The sequence below is a fragment of the Penicillium vulpinum genome, assembly GCF_028829585.1.
Source record: "Penicillium vulpinum strain IBT 29486 chromosome Unknown utg000001l_segment0_segment0, whole genome shotgun sequence".
Classification (NCBI taxonomy): Eukaryota; Fungi; Ascomycota; class Eurotiomycetes; order Eurotiales; family Aspergillaceae; genus Penicillium; species Penicillium vulpinum.
Window position 1 is genome coordinate 95,291 of NW_026643241.1, and position 24,794 is coordinate 120,084.

Sequence of the window (24,794 nt, forward strand, 5' to 3'; positions counted from 1 at the left end):
TGTGAGACAGGTAGGATGGGCGCAGAACCGAGAGAAAGATATTGGTATGTCGCTGTTCTCTACGCCGAGGATCGTTTTGTTCTCAGCGAACACGGGATTTACTCACCGATGGCTTCTTTGGCCAGCTTCGTGCGATATCAATATTGGCTCGGGGAAACCACATCTCAAGGAAGACATAGATTAAGAAATCAATCACGACACATAGGCAGAACAGCTTGCCTGCCCAGACGCCACAGCCGTAGTAGCGTTTCAACCGGTCAATTAGCGCAAAACTGCGGACGCGGTCTCCACTGGCTTCCCAGCCCTGGCCTGGATAGTAACCATAAAACTCCTCTGGGCTAATATCGCCAATAACACCTTCGTACACACGCTCGGTGCGTGCAGCCACGTCGCGCCATGAATACATCATCTTCACTTGATCATGAAATCGGTCCGTTCGCACCTTGTTCGAGCGCAAAGCCGCAATTGCTTTGCTGGTTGCAAGCACAATGTCGTCCTCTTCCGGTTTGGCAAATGTTGTCATATGTTGGGGTAGAACTTCTGGGATGCCTCCAACACGGGTACAGACCACGTAAAGACCACAACTAGCAGCTTCAACAATGACTGTCCCAAATGCTTCTGTCAGGCTAGGATGGAGATAAATATCACCTCGCACCATCACATCTCGGACCTCCTCGTGTCGGACCGAACCTAGAAGCTCAACTTTATCCTGAAGCACGTTGCGTTCCAGCATTTGCTCCAGGTCAATTGCTTTGGGCCCTGATCCTGCGATGATGAAGCGAGTGTTGGGGTTGGAGGCAAGAATCCGCGGAATAGATGCAATGAGAAGATCGGTGCCCTTGTTGTAAAAAAGTCGGGAGATGACCACGATTGTGATTGGATCATCGGGTCCGATTGGCCTGGGGGACATTGGAGCGTCGGCGGGGGAGCCCAGGCCCTGATCAGGCGCACGAGTAGTATGAGACAAAGGACAGAAATTCTCCGCTACCACGGCGTTAGGAATGACTGACACCATTAATGGATCCAACGAAGCCCGAAGCACTGTGTTTTCCTTGCTGCAAGTTGTTAGTTGAGTCGTGTAATACATCCACAGGAGACCCACCAAGTGTGGCTAACGCAAATTGCATGATCAACATCACTCAAAGTGAACTTGAGCAATTTGTTGGTGAGAATCGATGCCGCATCAGCGAATCCGAAGAGGGAATGGTCCGTGAAGACAGTCCGCAGCCCCATAGTACGCGCATGGAGAATAGCCTCTCCACAGAAGCTACTCAAACTGGCATGGCCATGGACTATCTCAATCTCCTCTCGGATGACGATGTTGCGAAATATGGGGAAGAAGGAGAAGACGGTAGGAAATGTTGTTTCGCGGTAGACGACAAAAAAAGGGACGTGGTAGATCTTTAGTCCATTGGTGAGGTAACGGACTCCGGTGCGTCCTTTGTACGCGTGAGTAATAATAATGACTTTGTGTCCCCGATCGATGAGTTTCTGAGAAGCAATTAAGAAGAGCGCATGCGGAGCAACAAGGTAGTGTGCTTACGGACGACAATTGGTATATGTGACTCTCAACTCCACCTAAACAAGTCAGGGATTTTGTAGACTGTAGGGAAAAGAATGAAGCATACCTGACTGGGGAAAAAAGAAGTCACTGACCATTCTATAACCATAACGACGTTAGCAAGTAATCGCGACCGGATAGGACAAATACTGACGCGATGTTATACGGCATCGTGGCTGTGGTTCTCGGGGCCAGAACTCCGAGGTGTCGAATTTGCTCTTCGTGTCAAATTCCTTTCCATGGCGAACAGATCTGCTGCCCAAAACACCAGTCCATCCAAGCCAACAAATACAAAGCTGGAGACATCCATCCTCGAAGCTGTCCGATAAGCAGGGCGGTAACTAGGGCGGTGGTGCTATTATGTCTTTTGCCGGCATGAAAGATTCAGAGAAAAGGAATTTGATCCCCCACGAGACATACAACACCAACTCCAAAATTAGCGGAATTACATGAGAATGGGCAAAAATTCAGGACTCGAGTCCTCTACGAAGGTTGACGTGACCCCCAAACCCGCTCAATCTCATAAGCGCAAGAGAGATCCCCATGGCTCTCAGCCTGCAGCCACTCCCACGCCAACGAAGAAGCACAAGAAACGCGAAAGCTTGCCGATTGCAGAGATCACAGATGATGGCAGCATCAAGAAGCGCAAGCATCTCAAAGATGCGCTTCAAGGATCGAGTTCCCCGGAAACGTCCCGGAAAGAAAGTACTCTCTCGTCAGACCGCAGAAAAGCGACTTTTGCAGACTCGCGCAACGGCAACAGCGAAACGGCAGGGAAATCGAAAAAGAGCAAGCGAAAGAGCCCTGGAACGGATGACATATTGGGTGCTGCGGCTCCATCTGTGATTACAAGAGCTGACGATGAAGAAGTTGAAGCGCCGGAAGTCGAAGAACGCAAATTGAAGAACAAGCATTCGGGGATTATGTCAAAGTTCGAGCGGACGAAAACCGTCTCCAGCGCTAAAGCCAAAAAAGTTGAGCCCGAAGGTGTTGAAGATGAGACACCTGCTGTGGAAGCTGTCTACGCACAGGGTCTTGAACGACTACCTCAGCCTGAAAACCCACCCGAGCTAGAGCAAATCCCAACATATTCATCTCTCCCCGCCTGGCTGGCTAATCCGTTGCGCAAATCAGCTCAGGACACAAAGAAATTCTCTGAGCTCGGAATCAAGCCAGATCTTCTTAAAATCCTCGAACAACAGAATTACAACGAAGCATTTGCTGTACAATCTACAGTCATTCCCCTCCTTCTGCAAGGAGAGCAAAATCATCCAGGAGATCTTTGTATCTCTGCAGCGACTGGATCCGGCAAAACACTTTCCTATGTTCTCCCCCTTGTGACCGCTCTGCCGCCGAGACCTGCCTCTAGGCTTAGAGGGTTGATTGTAGTTCCCACACGAGAGCTGGTGAAACAAGCTCGCGAATCCTGCGAACTATGTGCTTCTGGGTCCAGACTTCATATCGGAAGCGCAGTCGGTAACGTTGCTATCAAAGACGAGCAGAAACTCTTGATGCGCGTGGACCAGGTTTACAACCCAGCTGTTCAACGGCAACAGCGAGATGGGTTGAAAGGAAACGACTGGATGAATTTGAGCCTGGAAGATTGTGTCAGTGAGGCAATTGACTCTAACGGGTCTCTTCCGGGCCACATCCAGCGATCTGAGCCGAATGTTGACATTCTTATCTGTACTCCTGGTCGCCTAGTCGACCACATTCGCTACACTAAGGGGTTCACCCTCAAGCATCTCGAGTGGCTGGTGATTGACGAAGCAGATCGTCTCTTGAACGAAAGCTTCCAAGAGTGGGTTGATGTCGTCATGAACTCGCTGAACAGCCGGCAGGCCCCCGAGACCTTTGGGCCTGGTGGAAAGCTTCTGTCTGAACTTGGACTTTCGATTGACGCTAAGCCTCCTCGAAAAGTGATTCTGAGTGCAACAATGACCCGCGACATTTCTAAACTCAACTCGTTGCGCCTGGCTAACCCCAAGATGGTTATCATCGGGTCCGAGGATGCTGCCGACGAAGAAGACCCATCGGCTATTCATCCAGATGCTCACTTCGCCTTACCCCCAACTCTGTCTGAGCACGTTGTTCAAGTTGGCGACGGATCTCTCAAGCCGCTCTATCTGCTGCGTCTTCTTCTTTCTCACATTGAGATTAGTGCGGACCGGGCTCCAGCCGTGTCTGATTCATCCGATTCTGACAGCTCTAGTTCAGATGATGATACTAGCAGCGACGATGATACTAGCTCTGGTGAATCGTCTGATGATGACACTTCATCTTCTGGGTCAGACTCGGAGTCAGACTCGGACTCGAATTCGGATTCTTCAGACTCTACCGACTCATCTGACTCGGAATCCGATGCTATGGAAGTCATTCCCTCACCCTCACGTAAGACCGTTCTGGTTTTCACCAAATCATCTGAGTCTGCCTCCCGACTTGCACGTCTCATTGCCCTTCTGCATCCCGCATTGGCCAAGCATGTGGGAACCATCATTAAATCCAACAAATCCTCTGCATCCCGCAAGACATTGACGGCTTACCGACAAGGTCGTATTTCAGTGATTGTTGCTACTGATCGTGCCTCTCGTGGTCTCGACCTGGAATCTTTGACTCATGTGATCAACTACGATATCCCGACTAGCATTACTACCTACGTTCACCGAGTTGGACGTACCGCCCGCGCCGGCCGCACAGGCTCTGCGTGGACCTTGGTTGCTCACCGCGAGGGCCGCTGGTTTGCCAACGAGATCGCAGCTAGTGTGGACGGCAGGATCACGCGTACCTCGAACATCGAACGTGTCCAGATCAAGACCGACGCACTAGAATCGCTCAAGCCCAAATACGCCAAGGCTTTGGACAAGCTTGAGCAAGAGGTCAAGCGTGGCTAGTCTGTTCTGATATGTGTTTGCGATGTATTCAAATGTTGTATTTTATGAGTGGTTATGTGTTGGTCTGCATTCATAGCGGTCGTATTCTTGTATCATGATCTGTTCACAAGTTTTGCAGTCTCGTGGCTTACGTACTTCTTTCATTAATTTTAGGGCAGTTCGTCTCTCTCTAATTGCCATACAAAGTAGACCTACATCGGTAAAACTTCGGACACATTTGGCTCATATTACCCGGTCCTGCGGGGTTTGGACCTCTTATGAGGATGGCAGTATACAGAGATGGAGAGATGGAGAGATGCGTCAATTAATGTGAGGGGCCCTCATTTCAGGCTAAACTCGCCCAGGAAATCCTCGGATCATTCCAACGTTTCTTCAGCGGATGGCTTGAATACCAAGTAGCTTGTTCTGTCTAAGTGGAGGTTAATTGTGACTTCAACCCTCACACTTCTTTATGTAGGATCACTTTCTCGAAATCATATGAGAACATTAATGCTGTGTTTGCTGAAGTTATTGCAAGGTCAAAATGAAGTTCAAGGAAAGCAGAACCGACGGTTGATCTCTACCCTAGTACGGAGTACAGAGGTATTTCCATGCATCTCCCCCCCCCTCCTCTGACCCCCCTGACCCCCTTGACAGCCAACAGAGGTGTGATCGACATATACGAGCAACTGGAAATAATTTCAGGCTAAAACGTTCCCTTTGAATGCCTTCCAACCTCAAACCCCCGCGTGAAATCCCCTTGGATCGACTGTGAAACTTCCAAACTGGGTTCAAATGTGTGGGGGCACCTCTTCATACCCCAGACTATAAATTGATTCCTGCACCATGAGCAAAGATGTCTGAATATCCGTTCTTAAAGACAGCATTCTGAAATGCCTGTCATCTCACTACTTTCCTTGCTGGTGGCCTTCGCGCCGACCGCTTTGTCCCAGGACAACACGAGTTATGTGGACTATAATACCCAGTCACAACCGAATCTTTACCCTGAAACAATGGCCAAAGTCGATTTTTCTTTTCCAGACTGCTCTAATGGCCCTCTCAGCAAGACAATTGTCTGTGACCCCACCGCAAAGCCTCACGACAGAGCTGCAGCCCTCATTTCCATGTTCACTTTTGAAGAGCTTGTGAACAGTACTGGAAACGTCATTCCCGCAATTACTCGTCTGGGACTTCCACCTTATCAGGTTTGGAGCGAGGCTCTTCATGGCCTGGACCGAGCAAATCTCACCGAGTCCGGGGAATACAGCTGGGCTACCTCGTTCCCATCCCCCATCCTCACAATGGCTGCCTTGAACCGCACCTTGATCAATCAAATCGGTGACATCATATCAACTCAAGGCAGGGCATTCAACAATGGGGGTCGATACGGGCTGGACGTGTATGCACCTAACATCAATTCCTTCCGCCATCCAGTGTGGGGCCGTGGACAGGAAACTCCAGGAGAGGATATCCAACTCTGCTCAATTTACGGACTTGAGTACATAACAGGGATTCAGGGTGGCTTGGACCCCAAGAACCTGAAATTAGCTGCGACAGCTAAACATTTCGCTGGCTACGACCTCGAGAATTGGGGTAACCATTCAAGACTGGGAAACGATATGAGCATCAGCTCATTCGACCTCGCTGCCTATTACACCCCTCAGTTTATCACGGCAGTGAGAGATGCAAGAGTTCATAGCGTGATGTCATCTTATAACGCAGTCAATGGCGTTCCCTCGTCGGCCAATTCTTTCTTGCTTCAGACTCTGCTTCGTGATACCTGGAACTTTGTCGAGGATGGCTATGTTTCTTCCGACTGCGACTCTGTCTATAATGTCTTCAATCCCCACGGATATGCCTCCAGTGCCTCTCTCGCTGCGGCGCAAAGTATCCAGGCAGGCACAGATATTGACTGCGGGATGACATATCAACTCTATCTGAATGAGTCAGTCTCTCAGGGCGAGATCTCCCGCAGTAAAATTGAACGTGCTGTCACTCGTTTCTATTCTAACCTTGCAAGTCTGGGCTACTTTGATGACAACAACAGTAAATACCGAGGTCTTGATTGGTCTGACGTTGTTACCACCGATGCATGGAATATTTCATACGAGGCTGCCGTTGAAGGAATTGTCCTTCTCAAGAACGATGGCACTCTACCACTGTCCAAGCACACCCGAAGTGTTGCATTGATTGGTCCATGGGCAAATGTGACAACTACCTTGCAAGGAAATTACTATGGCGCAGCACCCTATCTCACCGGCCCGCTCGCTGCCCTACAAGCCTCGAACCTTGAGGTTAACTATGCTTTTGGCACTAATATCTCCTCGGAATCTACTTTTGGGTTCAAAACTGCTCTGTTGGCTGCGAAGAAGTCTGATGTGATTATCTTCGCCGGTGGAATTGACAACACCGTCGAGGCAGAGGGAATGGATCGCGAAAACATCACCTGGCCTGGTAATCAGCTCCAGCTGATCGAGCAGTTGAGTAAATTGGGTAAGCCGTTAGTTGTTCTACAAATGGGCGGTGGTCAAGTGGATTCTTCGTCTCTCAAGGCCAACAAAAACGTCAACTCCCTGGTTTGGGGTGGCTATCCGGGACAATCTGGAGGTCCTGCAATTCTGGATATTCTCACTGGAAAGCGTGCACCCGCTGGTCGTCTGACAGTCACTCAATACCCTGCTGAATATGCTCTTCAATTCCCTGCTACCGAGATGAGCTTGCGCCCCAAGGGCAGCAACCCTGGGCAGACCTACATGTGGTATACAGGCAAGCCAGTGTACGAATTTGGCCATGGGCTGTTCTACACAACATTCAAAGCATCGCTCGCGCACTCCCTCAGAGCCAACAATGGGGCTTCCTTTGACATTGTGAAGCTTCTCTCACGCTCAAATACCGGATACAAAGTCGTCGAACAAGCCCCATTCATGAACTACACCATTGAAGTCAAGAACACTGGTACTGTCACTTCTGACTATACAGCTATGGCATTTGTGAACACAAAAGCTGGACCGAGCCCGCATCCCAACAAGTGGCTGGTTGGATTTGATCGCCTCGGCGGGATTGAGCCCCATGCCAGTCAGACCATGACAATTCCGATCTCACTAGACAACGTGGCTCGCACTGATGAGAATGGTAACCGCAGAGTGTATCCTGGCAAGTATGAACTTGCGCTGAACAATGAGCGCTCCGCCGTGCTTTCATTCACATTGACCGGTGATGCAACTACGATTGCCACTTGGCCAAAGGAAGAGCAACTTATTCTTCCTTCATGAATAGTGCTCTCCGTCAATGTATATTGTAGTTCAGTATGCTATATTGATAAATACATGTCGGTGGATAGTCGCAGACAAGAAGATAGATAGCCTGCCTGGCTGGGCTTTAAGCAGGGACTTTCGGTTTTGCTACGGTCTAGCGAGTGAATTTCATCAAATAGTAGCAACAAGAAAAGCTCGGTTAACGAATCATCATATGTACATTAGTAGAAAAATAAAAATTTTAAGATAAGTGCACCAGCTCTATCGCCATTATCGATATGTACGGTTGGCAGCTTGGTGCTAGTGTCTTCTTCACTAGTTCCTGCGGCGCTATTCCCTTCACTGCTTCTACCAGCAGAAGAAGTCAAAGGACCGCCAAAATCAACAGCAAGCAGACCTTCAAGAGCTTCAAAAACATGTATTTGCTCTCCAACACCAGTCCTGTCATTATATTTGCTAGATTTGTATCGGAACCTGCAAAATATACCGGTATCACCACCCTGACAATATGCTACCGCGGCTTGGGCTGTTGGACGAAGCTAGTTTGTCGTTATTGTTTTATAGGTGTAGGGGGCGTTTTAGATTATATCGGCCAGCTATCCACTTAAGTAGCCTTTAGAAGTCAGTTGATAGGTGTTGCAGTTGTTACCTCGCAGATCGGTTTATACATGATATTCGCCTTGCTGAAAAAAGGTTCGTAGCGGAGAGGGGGCCATCTCGGTGATCTTGCTAGACCGATGACATATTTGAAAAGGCGTTTGAAATCAAAGATGTCCAGGTATACATAATAGATGCGCCGTAAAGCCAGATCCCTGCATTGTATGACCATCCACCGGTAGCATTCATGACTAGTACAGTTTTCGGTCTCCAAACTTGCGTTTTTTCCCCCTTGCTGTGTGCCAAGCTCTGCCAGAATTAGACCTGTGAGTATGTAGCTTCGGCTTTGACTTGATTATCAAAATTTGGGTAGTTTGGCTAGTATTACTACGGGGTACTCCATACTTTAGGGGGGATACATACACAGTACTATGGATGTAGATCTGTCGATGATCTGATCGACGATCTTCACCAATGGAACAACGTGACCTTGGCGCGTAGACTATCTAATTCAGCCACCGTATTCTTTTAGTTTGAAGAACTAGGCTAAAAAATTAAATATACACTTGGGATTCTCAACATTTCTCAGCCTTAGACCAAATTGGTCATACTTGTGATCAGTCGAAACAATACAGACTTTGGTACTATGGATGTCATAGTGCATATGTATGTTTTGTTAAATAATCTCACAGACGTTACAGATCTCCATGTAGAATACATCCGATTGGCTGTTGTTTCGTCTCTAGAATGTTTGGGCCGAAGAGACAATGGTAACTTCCATCACGTACCAAAAAATCCGATATCTACGACCGTGTCCAGGAGCTTCTCCCTCGACATAACACTGATGATATCCTCCGGATTCTCGCTACTGAAGGAATACCCTTATTAGAGCGAACGGTCCGGAGGCTAGAGGACGGAGGTTTGCCTTGAGGTATGCGTGAAGTAGTGAGGCATATAGTGGTGAAGGTAAAGAATGGAGAAGAGAGAGAGAGAGTAAGAACGCACTCATCGCTAGGACTAGAGGGTGTATGCTGTTTTGTATGGTGGGAATAGCTTCATTTTATTGAGCTTAGTTTTCTGGCAGTCTTAAATAACAAGGCATCCTTAGGCACCTCAAGGCAGCAAGCCTGGAAAGTCAGGTATTTAGACCTTGGTCGTTATACACCTTCGTACATGTACCTTCCCCATCATCTAGGATTCCTTCCTTTTTGGTCAACTCGTCCCCCACCACCATCACCCTCAGCCACAAGGTGAATATAAATACCCGCCCCCTCCTACTTCTCTCTCTTCTTTTTTCTTCCTTTTTCAACTACTCAGGGTCTCTACACTTGCACATCGTGGTTTCTGCTGAGTAGCCTTGAACTTTTTGAAATGTTCTTCAGCTTCAGATTCATATTCAACATATGTCTACTGTTGTCCAGTGAAATGGGGGACCCTAAGGGCTCTCGCGGGATTCCGATGGCGGCCCAGGCTAGGCTGTGAAAGGCACGAAGCAAGTATACGCGGGCTACTGACCAGCTACCTTCTGATGCTTGATGGGCTTTTGCTATGACCTCTGCGGAAACAGACTGTACGTGTCTGGGTACTCCCGGTCGTCGCCAGGAGCATATTGAAGAATGAAGGGCTCTGCTCTCATCTCCTTCGCCCTAATTTTTGGAACCTATATTACAGAGATAGCTCTCTGTTGTCCAGTGAAGAATTTTTGAGGATGTTTCTTTTTTTCAAAAGGTTCCACTTCACTAATTCATGTGTTCTCCTTGTTGATAAAGACGTTTGTCTTGATTCTTTCCCTCTAAAGAGATAGGCTACAGAAATTATGTAATACAATCTGGTCTGCAAGGACCAAAAAAAGGCAGTCAAATCTCAATTAGCAATTTGTTTCAACGCGAGACATTTCCCTCAGCTTGTTTCAGCACGTTTGAAGTAGTCCTCGCCAAGAGCATATATAATCCCAAGCACTCGTTCACAACTTCCTAGACCACTGGAACTGAACCTAGACACATCAAATTCAGCCGCAATTGCCAACTCACGGGAATACTAGCCCTCTTGCCTTCATCCAATTCAACGAACAAGCGAGCGTTCAACCGCTCTCGCCAAAGCAAATCTTGCAACTTCCACACAAATGCCAAGAGTATATCCCCCGTGTCATTTATATGGTCCAGGGTATACTTAACAGGGCAGACCCGCTCGGCAATCCAATCAAGGTACCGTCTAGCGTCGTCCTCAGGGGCCTAGATCTCCAGAATGGAGCCCCTCTCGAACAAAGTATCCGTTTCCAAAGGTCTTGACGTGGCAAAGATGTTTGTTCCAGGCCCAGCATGAATTTTGATAAGCTCGTCCAAAAATATCGTACGGCAATTGGCTTGGCACTCATCGAGAGCATCGATGACAATGAACACTTTGGAATACATGGAAACGACTGAGTGCAGAGCTTTCGGTATTTCATCAAATCGTGGACTCGTCAATATGGTTTGTAGCGCTTGTAGAGGTCCTTGACTGTATCCGGAACAGTGGTTCTCTTCTGGCTTACTTGTTTCAATAGACTTGAAAGCAAGTCTTGAGCTTTCTATTCACCTTGACGATTAAAGTTGCAATAAATGTAAGCTATGCCGACATCTGGCTTATCCTCAAAACGCGTGGCCAAATCATCGACAAGGATAGCAGAACAGATGGTCTTTCCCGCACATGGAATACCTGGACAAAGTAGAGTGGATCGGCGTGTACTAAGCCAATGTTTGTATTCTTCTGAAGCGAGAAGCCATTGTCCAGTTCCTTCTTGCCATCGCGCAAGAAGATCGCCCTGCTGTAACTTGTAATCAACGCCAGACAGCCGGTCAAGAATGCAAAATTGTTCATTGCTTTCTTGTCGGTTGTGGAGCTGTTCTAGGGCCTGTTGTGTTGCAGTCATAGTTTAACTATGGAAGTCATATATAGTTCTTGCTCGGGTGTTCTAGAAGGAACAAAAGGAAGGGGAATATTATACATTGATATAACACTCAAAAATGACTGGAGCAATGTCACATTGGATAATAACCGACCTCGAAGCTCGCCTATGTCTTGGGGCTCCCAGGAAATCCTCTTCCAAATACTTCTAGCTTTTATGGATCGATGTACCACAATATTCAACGACTTTGTATTTCTCCATGGCATCTTGAAGCTCCTTCGACAGGATCCCACAGCCGTGACTGATTTTCCCTAGTTGCTTTTCTTGGTGATGATTGATATCTAAGATTGCTATTTTGGAGGTTGGGGGTGGGGAGGAGCGGGGGAGGGAGATTGTATAAAAAACAAGAGAGATATCCCCAACACTAGTGTTTAAAAGTCAGGCTTACTCTTCTTCTACAGCAACTCTTAGACTCCTTAGCGCTTCTTAGGTACATAAATCTGGCGTTCTGGGTTTGGGATTGGCTGGCTATCAGGCTGAAACTAAAATGGGACTATCCAGACCGCCATTATATACGGAGTGCTTTTGTCTTGGAATTATTCATGTTAGCATCCATGGATTTGGAACAAGTACTGGTTAGTGACAGGAGCAAGAAGAAAGCAAATGAAAATGTATTTTGCCTGCAGATTCAGGCAGCTTAAGGCATACATGCTGACCTCGAGATGGAGTGGTATCATTGGCCCGTCCCCCTCGATCTCCGATAACGTCAGGAACCCCCGCAGTCGGCGAAACGCCGTTTTTTTTTTTTTGCGTGATTCCATGCTAATAGCAATTTCATTTTTATGTCTTGCCGGGACTATGAACCAGAGCCCGCCCAATACTCAGCCCATATCGGGTCCCCCCATCCCTAGCAGCTCATTCACTCCGTCATCATCGAGAGGATCTTTGGCTGGAGGTCGCCAGATCACCCGAAACCGCGCGAGTTACAGTTGTCACACGTGTCGGCGTCGGAAGGTCAAATGTGATAAGGTAGATTTAATCTGATTGCCCCTAATACCGAAGGCTCTGTTGCAATCTAACATATATCTTTTTCTAGACACATCCGATATGTGGAAACTGCGTGAAAAACAACACCGAGTGTATATATGATGTTTCGTCCCGAAAAGATGAGGAAAAGCGCGATGGCTCCTCTCAGAATGTGTATGGTGTTAAACGGCGAAGAAAGATGCCCAGGACATTGGAAGAGGATGTCGATGAGCTCCAGTCAATTTATGGACACTTGAGGCAGGTAGAGTCGACAGGTGAAAAGCCCGACTCAAGTGCCATTGAATCGCGACTCGACAAACTTATGTCGATGATTGAGCGCCTCGGGGGGAACGATCAAACCCTCGAGGACGTAGGAATGCAGGCAACGGCCCCGGATGCGAAAGTGGAACCCGCACAGTTGGATGACCCACGACTGAGCAATGGTCTGAACGGAAAAAAGTCACCGTCAAGATCTACCAGCCCACGTCGCATTGCTGCAGAGTCGAGCAGTGATGAATTCCCGATCCCATCTGGTCAGGCTACCGATCTAGTAGACCCGGTTGGCAGTTTGAACTTAGGTCATTTGAGTCTAGAGGATGGTGGAAAGTCAAGGTTGGTCAAAATTGCTTTATTGGAAAACACAAATTCTAATTAGTAACTAGATATGTCGGTACCACGTATTGGGCTTATATTTCTGGCGAAGTATGCTGTTCACTGGATTTTCCCCCTGGTGGACAATTTTGACTAACTTGCATTTAGATCAATGAGCTCAATCAATTACTGAGAGACCAAAATAGCTCACATGACCAGTCTATTCCTGAAAAGAATAACGAAGACATAACATATTCGCATGCCAATGGTCAGCAGTCATGGAGAGAATCAATAGGCAGCTCGACACCATCAGTCACTCCTAGGTCTTGTTCCTTCCAACAATCTATAATCTTCCCTTCGGGTGACTCTCCTTCAGTCAATGAAAAGGTTGTGGAGCCAGAAATGCTTGATCACATTCCGACGAGACGGCAAAGCCATATTCTTTACAAAGGATACATCTCCGGTGTACACGCCATCAGTCCTATCATTCACCCTCCGACTGTCCTCAAGCTCTACAATTCCTTCTGGGATTGGTATGACTGCAGCAGTTATTCTGGAGAGCCGTGCCCAAATCCATCATTTATTCCATTATTGTACGCGATATGGTATGGCGGTTCAGTGACGATTTCGATGCGAACAATCAAAGCTGAATTCAATGTGTCGTCGCGCTCGGCCCTTTCGACAATATATACTGAGGAAGTTACGAGATGGCTTACGAAAATAAAATTTCCGCGTAGCCCTTCACTTCAGGGCCTCGCTGCTTATCTCATTGTACAAACAATTGTCACGAAAGAGGAAGAGCCTTTAACGAGTAGTCTCTTTGTCAGTCTCGCAATGAGGGTTGCGCAAACCATGGGCTTACATCGGGACCCAGCTAAGTTTGGCATAGAGCCATGTGAAGCTGAGTACCGGCGCCGATTATGGTGGCATATCATGCATATGGACTGTGTGGTTGCGATGTCAAGCGGTCTTCCTCCACTTGTCAGCGACGAGAATTATTGGGATGTGTGCGAGACGAGCGAAATTAAAGATACGATGCTAGGTAGCCCTGCTGCAGACTCCTACATGAAACTAGTTAGTTCGCGGGAACGACTGCCCGATAATCCAGATGATCCTAATATTTGCGGCGGACCATCAATGGTCAACGTCTACTACCTCACCGCAAGAGGGAAATACACCATGGCTCGTGGGTTCCCTTTTTTTGTTTCGAAATCCACAGGCTAACCATGACCAGGTGCTATCCGCCGAATATTGAAAATCCAACTTGGAACAAAGCCTGTCACAGGGCAGGACATGGAGGAGCTCCGGTCCATACTTCTTGACTTGCAGCTGAAGCTGAATTCCATTATCAACAGGATTCCAGAGGGACAAGATATTGATAACCCGTCAACGGCAGGCCGAGTTCTTTCCACATCCAAGTCTCCTGGTGGTGGCTCTTCCGACATGGAGCTTCCAGGCGAAGGTTCCACTGGATGCCCAGAACAGTATCATTCACCAGTGCTTGTTTGCTTCCATAAATGGGCGAAGATCATTCTTTCTTTGTATATTGACAAGGTGCCCTTCCTCGATCTTTGCTAGTTTCGTACCCAACTGACTTTCCTCTAGGCCTTCTGCGTGGCCTACCAGCCTTTTCTAAAAAACGCTCGCAGCCGAATTTGGCCAGCGGCACGCCAGAGGTTTGCACACACCATCGGGAAATGAGTCTCCTGTGCTAATATTAATAGTGCACTTCGCCATTGCCATGGTTTCATGGAAAAATTCATCCAACTCGCAACGGATCCTGATTTCCAGCCCTTTCATTGGAGCTGGCCTGGGTAAGCTTTTTTCTCTGGTATGGCGGGCAAGAATCACGGGACGGGCAGCTGATATTTCTTTTTAGTAATCATCAACCAATGCATGCTACTATGTATGACTCCATCATGCGATGTCAGTAACCACGCTAATGAGATACAGGATCATGCTTATCGATCTATATGAGCGACCTTACAGCGCTGAAGCATCCAAGTCCCGCGCGTTCATCGACAGCATACTCGCACTTTCTGGCCCAGACGGAGGTGTTGTAGGTGGTGAAGACGGTGTCTCAACACAACGACCATTGAAGGATGGTGGCCGTGAAGCCTGGGATATGATCCGCCGCCTTCGCCAAAAGGCTTGGCAAAAGGCTGGCCTCAATCCCCAAATGCTCTGGACCGAACAAGACCAGATCCAGGCCGGGGTTGCTTCGTCAGTTGACCCTCACGGGGATTGTGGCTCCCCTTACTCGGGTCCCTCTCAGACCGAGTCTCCAGGTTCAGTACCGGCCGGCCATCCCTCAGCGTACAACCCCCAACCCAGCGATTTCGTCAAAACATTACACGACATCACCCGCTCCCACAAGTTCTCGAATCCTGTCACTCCCGGTGCTACTAGAAGTCCCCTACGATACCAATACGAACCCCGGAATAAACCCCTGCCCCCAGTCTCACATTCCCAATGCCATCTTAACGCCGCCGATAATCCTATATCTCCCCGCATTGACGCCTCCTCACCCAATACAGACTCCTTGTTTGGTGCGCCTCCACCGATAAAATCTCCTGTATCCACCGCCCCCACCCCACATGTTACGCATTCAGATCCCAATATTGCTGCTTCTGGTAGCATCTCTTCCATGGATCCTGCGTCTCTTAATGTTTTACCCATGGGGATTCCTACGCCGCCATCGATGGTTGATCCCAACGTCAACTTCGATTGGGACCAGTGGGATGCAGTGTTCGGGCAACATCTGCCTGTTGCAGACGATCTGATGGAATTGGATCCTGTTGCCGGTCTTGATTTCACCCATGTTGGAACCGCCTCAACATTTCATGGTGCTAGTCCCGTCGACATGCCTACTTCATATAGTAATGGCCTTCCACTTCCAAACTCCTCTCCAGAAGGGAAGTTCCCGTCCTGGAATCGAAACGATTGAGCTAATTAACCCGGATATTCTTAGTATACTCGGTGTAGAGATGGGGTTAGGTGCGATAGGTATATCCATCAAATATATACACCTACTTAATGATTAGTCTCGCTTTACTCATTTTGTGATATGAAAATGTCCCTTCCCAAAAGAACAAGTGGTTACGGGCCTCGTAATAATTACCCTTCTCACAAGTCAAGAGTGCGTTACTGGTAAGTATGAAACTAGATCATTGACAGTGAAGCTAAAAAAAGAAGGGAAAAAAATAAGACATGACAGATGATTTCATGAAGCGTAACTCTTGAGGATCCAATGGATCACTAACTCGGGATACAAAAATGCGAGAGAATTATTAGAACAGACAGGCCCAGAGAAGGGGAATAAGTAGCCGCTGCGTCTAAGCTCTAACTCGCAATTCTTCCACCAAGACGTATTTGTTTGTGTAGGGTGCGTACGTTTTTACTATCGCCTTATTTAGAATGACAAGAGCCGCTTAGACCTTCACCTGGTTGAGACCGTCAGCCCAGACGGTAGCGTAGGGGGTAACACCATCCTCGCGGAAGTCAATCAGGACGTGCCTAGAAATAGTCAGTTTTTTAAAATTTCAAGGGTAAAGTCTTGGGTATAGTGTGAAGACATACATGGCATCACCGTCCATGGACTGGCCCATGAGAACATCGTAGTTGTCCCAGTTGGCAAGGATCTTCTTCATAGCGCCGGCGGCCTTGACCTTCCACTCCTTCTCAGCAGCGGCAGGATCATCAGCCTTAGCGAACTTGGGCTCCACATTCTTGTGGAGCTTCTTGAGGTAAGCTATATTAAAGAACAAAAGTCAGTCATTTGCGCAGACCAAGTAAAGACCAAAAGGCGAGCATACACTTAATGTGAGTCTTGTAGCTCTCCTTGGAGGGCTTGGCGCCGTCCTCAACCTTGAGCCAGACCAGACGGAACTGGTCCTCAATATCGTGGACCATGGTGGACTCGCCCTCGCCACCCTCTTCCTCGGCGTCCTCAGCGGAGGGGTTGGCACCCTCAAGCTGGAAGTCCTCGTTGGCACGCTTCAGGTACTTGCGGCAGTCACACTCCCAAAGGATGTCGAAGTCCTTGTTAGGGACGAGGTTAAAGGTATCGGCGACGATCTCGTCACCGGAAACGATATCCTGGGTTGTGTCAGTTGAGATTCATGCAAACGAAGATTCCCAGATTCTAAGGATCTGAGCTTAAGAAACATACAGTGTAGATAATCATTTTGGCGGAATTATATGTTAAGAAGACGAACGGTGTAAGAAAGTAAAGTGGTACGGGAAGGAAGAAAAAAAAAACACTTTTCAAGGTGGGGGGACGACGTTTCTCTAAAAAAAAAAAAAAAAAAAAAAAATAGAGCGGGGGGAAATGGATGTTTGTTCAGTTTGTACCCTACGGGTATCAGGGAGTCTGGGCCACCGCCACTGGCTCTTTGTTAGCGCAGTATTCAGTACTTCAAGGTACTTTACGAGGGTACAATGTCAATTTTTAGGGTCAAACTTGGCCTATATATAAAAGAATAGTTCGGAGATGTAAGAACTTGAGCATTAAAGAGTAAAATCATACCAAATGATTTAATTGAGATCAATTCATGTTCATTTTTCATCTGGAAGGCTGTCGAGTCGGGGGGAAGTATATAACTTAGTCATCATCAGCCTATTTCCAAGGTTGATACATTGCTACCATACCATACTGTATTTAATCACTTTACTCCGCCATTCTAATCAAATATACCGTTCACACGGGTACTGTATTGGGATTTTGGCTCCGCCTGTCGCGCCACCCGAATCCGGGCGTCTCCTGATCTTTGAACGTTTATCTTTTTATCTTCGAGCATTCCCAACTATTCTTTCCTTCATCATTATCTGGTTCTCTTTATTTTGTTTGTCTTTTTTTCTCCTTTTTGAGAACGTCCTTTTATTTGTACCGGCCAGCGCCGAGAGGTCTCTGGCTGATCAGAATCATCCTGTGTCGCGCCTACCCGTCAGCATCCGGACTTTGGCCGTGGTAGGCAAATTGCGGACATTTACTACTCTCTTTTCTTTCCCTAACTTCTAATCTTGGGGACCATTCCGATATCTCAGACAAAGATTTCGAGAACTCCTTTGATCGTCATTCTTGGATTCTTGGTGTGGTGCTACTAAAAAAAGAAAAAACTCAACGCATCGCCATTTTTCCCATCATGGCTGTGAACGCATCTGTCGCGTTCGACCTTCCTCCCCTACCATCCTACACCTTGACCGTACGAGAACATTTGCTTGCTCCTCTTCCTGACAATATCCTTTCGCTCATATTGCCCGTCGTCGCTTACTGGGGCATGTCCATGATCTATCATTACTTCGATGTGAATGATTACTTCGTCGAATACCGGCTCCACACTCCTGCAGAGGTCCTGAAACGAAACAAAGTGACCCGCTGGGAAGTTGTACGGGATGTTGTTTTACAACAGGTGATTCAAACAGTGGCCGGTCTTGCTTTTTTGTACTTTGATGCCGAGGAAACCGTTGGCAGAGAGGAATATGATGTGGCTGTGTGGGCGCAGCGATTGCGGATTGCCCAAAAGGCTATTCCGTCGTTATTAGCTCTTGTTGGAGTTGACGCTGTTAGTCTTGGGAAATCTGTGTCCCAAAGCGGTTATACCATGTTGGCGGGAGCTCTGGCTGGTGGATCATACCCCGGTGTGACCCAGTCCATGATCCTGGATAACGGAGTTGAGGCGGTGATGCCCGCATTCACCAGCTGGGAACTTACAGTTGCGAGTTTCATATACTGGTACTTTGTACCAACCCTCCAGTTCATACTGGCGATTTCGATTGTGGATACTTGGCAGTACTTTCTTCACCGCGCTATGCATATGAACCGGTGGCTTTACGGTATGTCTTGATGATTTTTGAAGTCAAACGGTTCCATACTAACCAGCTATCAGTGACTTTCCACTCCCGTCACCACCGTCTTTACGTTCCTTATGCTTTTGGTGCCCTCTACAACCACCCATTTGAGGGTTTCCTCCTGGATACGGCTGGCACTGGTGTTGGATTCCTGGTCTCCGGCATGACCACCCGCCAGGCCATGTGGTTTTTTACAATGTCGACTATCAAAACCGTCGATGATCACTGTGGCTATGCCTTCCCCTGGGATCCGCTGCAGCATTTTACCTCCAACAATGCCGCCTACCACGATATTCATCACCAAAGCTGGGGTATCAAGACCAATTTCTCCCAGCCTTTCTTCACCTTCTGGGACCACCTTCTTGGCACTCAATGGTCTGGTGAGGTCAAGCTGCGCTACGAGCGAGCTCGAGAAAATGCCCAGAAGCAGGTAGATCTTGATGCTGCCCAAGCGCTTGATACAACGCCGATTGTGACTGTGACCGAGGAACGTGAACATGAGCGGGTAGTGGTATCACCTGAGGGACCAGCGACCCGCACTCGGCTGCGCCGAAAGACTGTTGATAGTCTCAAGGGCCCGAGTCATGGGGTTCCTGGAAGTGTTCTCCACAACTAAAGCCGTGATGAAATGAAGCCCGAGCATGTGTTGATTTTTTTTTTCTTTCTTTTCCTTTTTTGCATCCCCCAACCCCGTCCCTGGAGCTGCTGGCCGTCTCCGCCAGACTGTGGGGCTTTCCGTCATTTCTTTTTGTATATGGGATCAATGGCCCAATGTATTAATACTTCAGAATGCGCCATTCAATGTTTTGTACATGGTTCGCTCTATGACCTACTGTCAATAATGTCTATTATTTCCCATTTACATTTTCCTCTGGGTATTCGGTGTTAAATCAATACATTTGCAAATATCATGAACTATGAACCAATCTCAAACGCCTACTCTAGCCTAGTCCTGATGTACAATAACAAAGAAGCCTCAAAATCACATCAGGAAGTTTAAATCGCAAATGATTTATCAAGAACGAAGTGACAAAGCACCAGAGCAGCAACAAAAATGACTAGATGAGATGCGAAGACAGAAAAACGAATGTGATTAGGAGAGAGGAGATCAGATCATATTCGACTGTTCACACACCATATTCCAAGTAGCCCTCGCTGTTGAGCCACCTTCCGATTTGCTCCGGTCTTCAGCTTCATCACTCCACTCACTGTCAGTGGAGCAGATCGACGGGGAGCGACACTCTGGTGGGACAACGCTATTCCCGTGTACTGGGGAATTCTTGCCCATATCCTTGTACATCTCAAGCACTTCGTCGATTTTCTCCAAGGTCCCTGAGAAGGTGCTTCCAGTGCTAGGTGATGGGGAATCCCTTAGAGGCCCATAGACAGTGCTCACACCCTGCCTTTCTTCGCTTATCCCTAAGCCTTGATAGTCGTCATCGGCGAAATCCATGAATCTAGTCACACGATCCGGGTTTGGGGCCGAGCGTCGATCTCGCTTCATATGGTACGCTGATGTCGGGGCTTTCCTAGAAGGGCTCGACGTCGGGCGATACTGTCTACGCCCTTCCGTGTCAGTGTCAGTATACTGAGACAATGACGCAGATTTGGGGACATACCTTTCCGTGGGGTGGGATGATATGATTGGCGGTGGTGGCTGGACATACTTATTTCTTGGGTTATATTCACTAGCCGGTCTATGGTTACGTGCACCCTTTCCATTCTTGTCACTTTTGTCATGATGGGTGTGCCTTCGGCGTCGGGGTCTCGAATCCGCATGTGCTGGGTCTTTGGCCCAGGCCTTGCTGCAGGCCTTGCGGGTGTCCTTCAGAATGAATGCAAACTGACTAGATGTGCCATACAGCTCATCCACGTAATCAGGGAATAGATCAATACAAGTGTCGACAAATTTCATCAGTCTCCGTGGAGCATGATTCAAACGAGTCTGCGTGCGAGCCAGCAGGGCTATTCGAAGATTGCGCAATGCATTCTTGTCACTCGCAACCCGGGCCACCATACAACCCTGACAGCAACTGATCTCATGGCTCCATGCTTCTGGGATAGCCTGGCCTTTCTGGTCAGGTTTCTCCCACATGCCCCGTATAGCCTGTAGTTTCTGCAGGATCAAGGTATCGAGAGGCTTCAGCAAGTCCGGGTACGCGTCAAACTTGCGAAGGTGGTGACCAACCTCCCTCCGGACAAGCTTGAACAAATGGTTCATGAGAATTGCATTCAGGCCCTGATGGGCATCGCACAAATCCCTGTTCGTTCTTGACCACCGGTCACGGCGCATATTCTTTGGCAACTCGTGGATTAGACGCTTGACAATCTCATCAGTGTGTCTTGCTCTTGTGTTATCTATGTGCAGGATCTCTGTTAGCCTTTTAAGTTCGTCCCTTCTCAGGTCAGTGACAATCCGGGTTTCTGTGTGTCCTGGGAAAAGGGATCTATGGCTACCGAGTGTCTCTCGTCTTTTTTCGAACCATCCTCCGTTTTTTCCCATTGCTTTTGGCTATCACTGTGTTAAAAGGAGGACTTGGTTGTGGCCCTGTGATAGAGTATAGATGATATATTTTTGTCCTAAAATCAAGCAATCTGGGTGGTTGGAGGTTAGTTTCAAGTGATACTTGCTTGGGGCGTGATTTAGTCACTAGATTGTCTTCGTTTACTCGTGTCACAAATTGTGTACGCAGGTTGCTGAATCGAATAAGAATAAGGGCTTGACTTCTGGAGACAAGAATCCTATCTTAACTAGGATACTTATATGCTTCCAATGAAGTGGATTATTCTCGATGTTCTTTATTCATAATGTAATTCTCACTAAACAATGTCTTTCCAATCTCAAAGAAAACAAAGGTCTTGTTGAAGTCTTCCTATTGGTGTTTCCTTTTGTGAAAATCAAAGAAAATGATCCTATTGATCGGTCTATGGATCAACCACAATGAACTGAACTATTAAAGAACTTAATGGTCTTTCTTTATTTCGTCTCATTCAATATATTAGACCTACCCTGTCTCATCTCTTCTCCTTTCGTCTCACTTCTTTCTTACTTCTCCCTGTCTTACCTATCCCTACCGCTTTGCCTCGGAATTTCTATAATGGGCAACACAGTCTCAGCCATTGACTCTTCTCGAGTCACAAGGAAAGCAAAGAAGCGCGCTAGGAATCGAGGAATGTTCAATTATCCAAACGGACGAAACATTCAGGAGGAATACAGTCCATCTGGAGCCAATCAATGGGTGACTGTCTTCTTCAACTGGGCCGACCACAAGTATAACGACGAAGAGTTGATGGATCTTGTAGTGGCTCGCATCAACGCCAGAGACGGCATCATTTCGTCTGAACCTGTCCATCATGATATCAAATGGTGTTTGTCTCTACGTGTCCCAGTATACTGGAATCCTAGCGATATTTCGATTGCCGGCACTGCCAAAGTCATTGCACAATGGCATCAAAGTGAGATGCGCCATGCAGGTGTGAAGATCAACCGCAAATATCTATTCCGCGGCAGCAATCGTCGAAAAAAGTGTCACTTTGTTCGTTAATGTTCTATTCTCTTTTCTCATTCATCACGGTACTTGAAAACCTGTCACCTAAATTTACTTCGCGAGATGATGGGGATACTTCGTACAATTCCATTTTATAGTGAATAAATGTCAACAAGAATATTATTTAATTACCTCTATATACAAGCCACATTTTAGAATGAGACTTCAATAGTCTAGACTAAACACTATGTTAGTCTTTTCTGTACTTGCAGTTAACTAGTCAGTCTTATTACTGGGGCTAGTTAACTAACTATTAGTTATAGGTCACATACAGAGACGGGATGGTTCTGTACTTTGTCTTCAACGATATTTAGAAATTTGATCTCAGGTAAACATCCGTATTCAGTGGGAAATAAAATATAAAGTCATACATTTTTAGAAAAGAAAAAAGAAAGTCCATAAGTCATAAGCAGATGTAGTCATGTGTAGTCATAAAAGGGCTTGTATACCTAGCACTGCAGATCTCCTGAGGTCACAAGAGTATAGGTAGGCACGCGCGAAAAAAGGTATCACATGACAATGCTTTTAGTATTTCCATTCCCATTTTTGGTTTCACCTTTCTTGCCGTTACACTTATACTCCTCTACGTTCCACGATGACTTGTCAGGGCAAGGAGGATACTCCGTTGCCCTACACTGCATCACCAATCAAGTTACTCTGGAGCGACTTGTCCCTATTTGTTTCGAAGATATGGGCGCTTCCAGGTATCTTCCTGCCCCTGCATCTAGCTCGCACCCATGAGTTTGACGAGTTCTATCCGTCGTTACGCAATGGAGCTACTGTGTTGGTCCATATATTTCTGATGGTTTATCAACTTGTGTTCCTGTTCTCACTGCCGATCATGGTTATCTGTATGATTCCAGGCCTATGGATTCTTACATATTCTGCTATTGCTTTGACTGTCAATTACGCAATTGTCATGTTGATGTTGAACGGCTTCCAGCAGATCCTGGTATCCCAAGTATCCGTGGTCGAGCGACCAGGCAATGAGCGGGAGCGTTGGTTGTATATAAATGGAATTGCAGCTGGGTAAGGGCGGGATCCCCATAGTTTCCTGATTTCAATTACTCACTCAAATTACCTATAGGCATCACTGGGTACAGATGAACATCGATCAACTGTCACACATCTTTGGTCGGAAAGTGACGGGCGTGCACAACCGCACGTAAGTGATATTTTGGATCTTGGGTTCACAAACACTAATGAGCATTAGCGCGGGAATTGTCTTTGATCTCATTGAATGTCTGATTCAACGGGACTTTGCATACGCTACTGACGATATAAGACAATCATATGCCCTGGTCAAGGAAGCTCTCTTGGACCCAGAATGTGACAAGGTGGTTTTGCTTCTTCACAGCCAAGGTGGTATTGAAGGAGGACTGGTCTTGGACTGGCTTTTGGATGAGCTACCCCACGATCGCCTTCATCACTTGGAGGTATATACCTTTGGAAATGCGGCGAATCACTTCAATAACCCGCGATGGACAAAGCTAGCAAGGCCACAAAGAATCTCAACACCTGATATAGTGCATCAATTTGGTCAATCCATCGGCCATATTGAGCATTACGCCAATTCAGGAGATATTGTGGCCCTAGGGGGAGTGCTCCACTTTGTGGACATCCCAAATCGATATATGGGTCGGCTGTTCGTTCGCCCGAATTCAGGTCACCTCCTCAACATGCATTACCTAGACAACATGTTTACTCTAGGTCCTGATATGAGCGTCCTTGACTCCAATCCATTTATGGATATGGAGGTTGAGCCATGGACAACCGCAGGTATAAACGGATATGATGGCCCTCCACATCGAGTCAGGTATCAACCCACTATAACCAGAGATGAGGCCTTTCTCCCCGCCGCATTGAGCCTGCAACGGTCACAAACGAATGGTGTAGGTCAAAGACTGCGTGTCAAGGACTTCAGCCGGCTCTGGAAGTATAGAAATGGAGGGTGCCCGAACGAAACAGGCACGGCACGATGACGCTCACGAGTATGTTCAATTTTAGTTATGGTACAAACGCGCCCCTTGCATGAGCGTTTAGATTTCTCGGTTCTCTCCCAAATAGATTTCTCGGTTCTCTCCCAAATTGATTTCTCGGTTCTCTCCCAAATTGATCCTGCTACATCAAATCCCGCGGACTGAAATGACTACCAAAACATGTACATGTGAAATCCCTTTTACACAGACTGTAGGTTGGGTTCCCCTCGAATCGACTTCTTAAGCGACTGATAGCTGCTTTCACCAACCATGTCTCTTCAAAGAAGTCTCAATATGCAATCGCTATCAATTGATCTAACTAGTAACCATGAGCAGGTTGACCAGGTCATAGGTCAAAATTATGATGATAATCCTTACTGTGTCGTTATTGTTAGATCTAGAAGATCGTAGATGTACATAGTCACTGAGTAAATTCTTACCTTATTGACTGCCATGCATCCATGCATATATATTTTCCTCTACTTTCTGCTCTTTCTGTTCTTTCGCTCACACAATGGCCCTTAGTTTAATAGTCATTGCAAAACAATTATAATGTTGAAACTATGGAGAATCAGAGGGAATAATTAAGAGGTTATACGTACATAGAAAAGTCTTTTTTTCACAAATTCAGCCT

At 47.1% G+C, this 24,794-nt stretch overlaps 8 protein-coding genes across 8 annotated transcripts; 5 read left to right on the top strand and 3 right to left on the bottom strand.

Moving 5' to 3' along the window:
* Positions 1-82: 82 nt before the first annotated feature.
* N7479_000039 (phosphatidylinositol N-acetylglucosaminyltransferase subunit A/GPI3) lies at positions 83-1,732 on the bottom strand (the record flags this gene model as incomplete). The annotated part of the gene is made up of 5 exons (XM_057247737.1): positions 83-1,055; positions 1,103-1,491; positions 1,544-1,578; positions 1,629-1,660; positions 1,716-1,732. The coding sequence occupies 5 exons, from the start codon at positions 1,730-1,732 to the stop codon at positions 83-85; spliced, it is 1,446 nt and encodes a 481-aa protein (XP_057112169.1).
* Positions 1,733-2,016: 284 nt separating this feature from the next.
* Positions 2,017-4,452, top strand: N7479_000040 (putative ATP-dependent RNA helicase DBP6; the record flags this gene model as incomplete). Its single annotated transcript, XM_057247738.1, has 1 exon — positions 2,017-4,452. One exon carries the CDS (start codon positions 2,017-2,019, stop codon positions 4,450-4,452), a length of 2,436 nt encoding a protein of 811 aa, XP_057112170.1.
* Positions 4,453-5,324: 872 nt separating this feature from the next.
* xlnD (beta-xylosidase XylA) lies at positions 5,325-7,703 on the top strand (the record flags this gene model as incomplete). Its single annotated transcript, XM_057247739.1, has 1 exon — positions 5,325-7,703. One exon carries the CDS (start codon positions 5,325-5,327, stop codon positions 7,701-7,703), a length of 2,379 nt encoding a protein of 792 aa, XP_057112171.1.
* A 4,321-nt stretch (positions 7,704-12,024) lies between these two features.
* N7479_000042 (putative C6 transcription factor) lies at positions 12,025-15,730 on the top strand (the record flags this gene model as incomplete). The annotated part of the gene is made up of 9 exons (XM_057247740.1): positions 12,025-12,195; positions 12,263-12,804; positions 12,855-12,894; positions 12,952-13,969; positions 14,018-14,337; positions 14,389-14,459; positions 14,508-14,597; positions 14,663-14,689; positions 14,737-15,730. The coding sequence occupies 9 exons, from the start codon at positions 12,025-12,027 to the stop codon at positions 15,728-15,730; spliced, it is 3,273 nt and encodes a 1,090-aa protein (XP_057112172.1).
* A 484-nt stretch (positions 15,731-16,214) lies between these two features.
* On the bottom strand, positions 16,215-16,969 carry N7479_000043 (translationally-controlled tumor protein; the record flags this gene model as incomplete). The annotated part of the gene is made up of 4 exons (XM_057247741.1): positions 16,215-16,299; positions 16,363-16,534; positions 16,599-16,881; positions 16,955-16,969. The coding sequence occupies 4 exons, from the start codon at positions 16,967-16,969 to the stop codon at positions 16,215-16,217; spliced, it is 555 nt and encodes a 184-aa protein (XP_057112173.1).
* A 958-nt stretch (positions 16,970-17,927) lies between these two features.
* Positions 17,928-19,249, top strand: sur2 (sphingosine hydroxylase; the record flags this gene model as incomplete). The annotated part of the gene is made up of 2 exons (XM_057247742.1): positions 17,928-18,618; positions 18,672-19,249. 2 exons carry the CDS (start codon positions 17,928-17,930, stop codon positions 19,247-19,249), a joined length of 1,269 nt encoding a protein of 422 aa, XP_057112174.1.
* A 492-nt stretch (positions 19,250-19,741) lies between these two features.
* Positions 19,742-20,926, bottom strand: N7479_000045 (uncharacterized protein; the record flags this gene model as incomplete). The annotated part of the gene is made up of 1 exon (XM_057247743.1): positions 19,742-20,926. The coding sequence occupies one exon, from the start codon at positions 20,924-20,926 to the stop codon at positions 19,742-19,744; it is 1,185 nt and encodes a 394-aa protein (XP_057112175.1).
* Positions 20,927-21,731: 805 nt separating this feature from the next.
* On the top strand, positions 21,732-24,163 carry N7479_000046 (uncharacterized protein; the record flags this gene model as incomplete). The annotated part of the gene is made up of 4 exons (XM_057247744.1): positions 21,732-22,169; positions 22,711-23,210; positions 23,269-23,346; positions 23,395-24,163. 4 exons carry the CDS (start codon positions 21,732-21,734, stop codon positions 24,161-24,163), a joined length of 1,785 nt encoding a protein of 594 aa, XP_057112176.1.
* Positions 24,164-24,794: the final 631 nt, after the last annotated feature.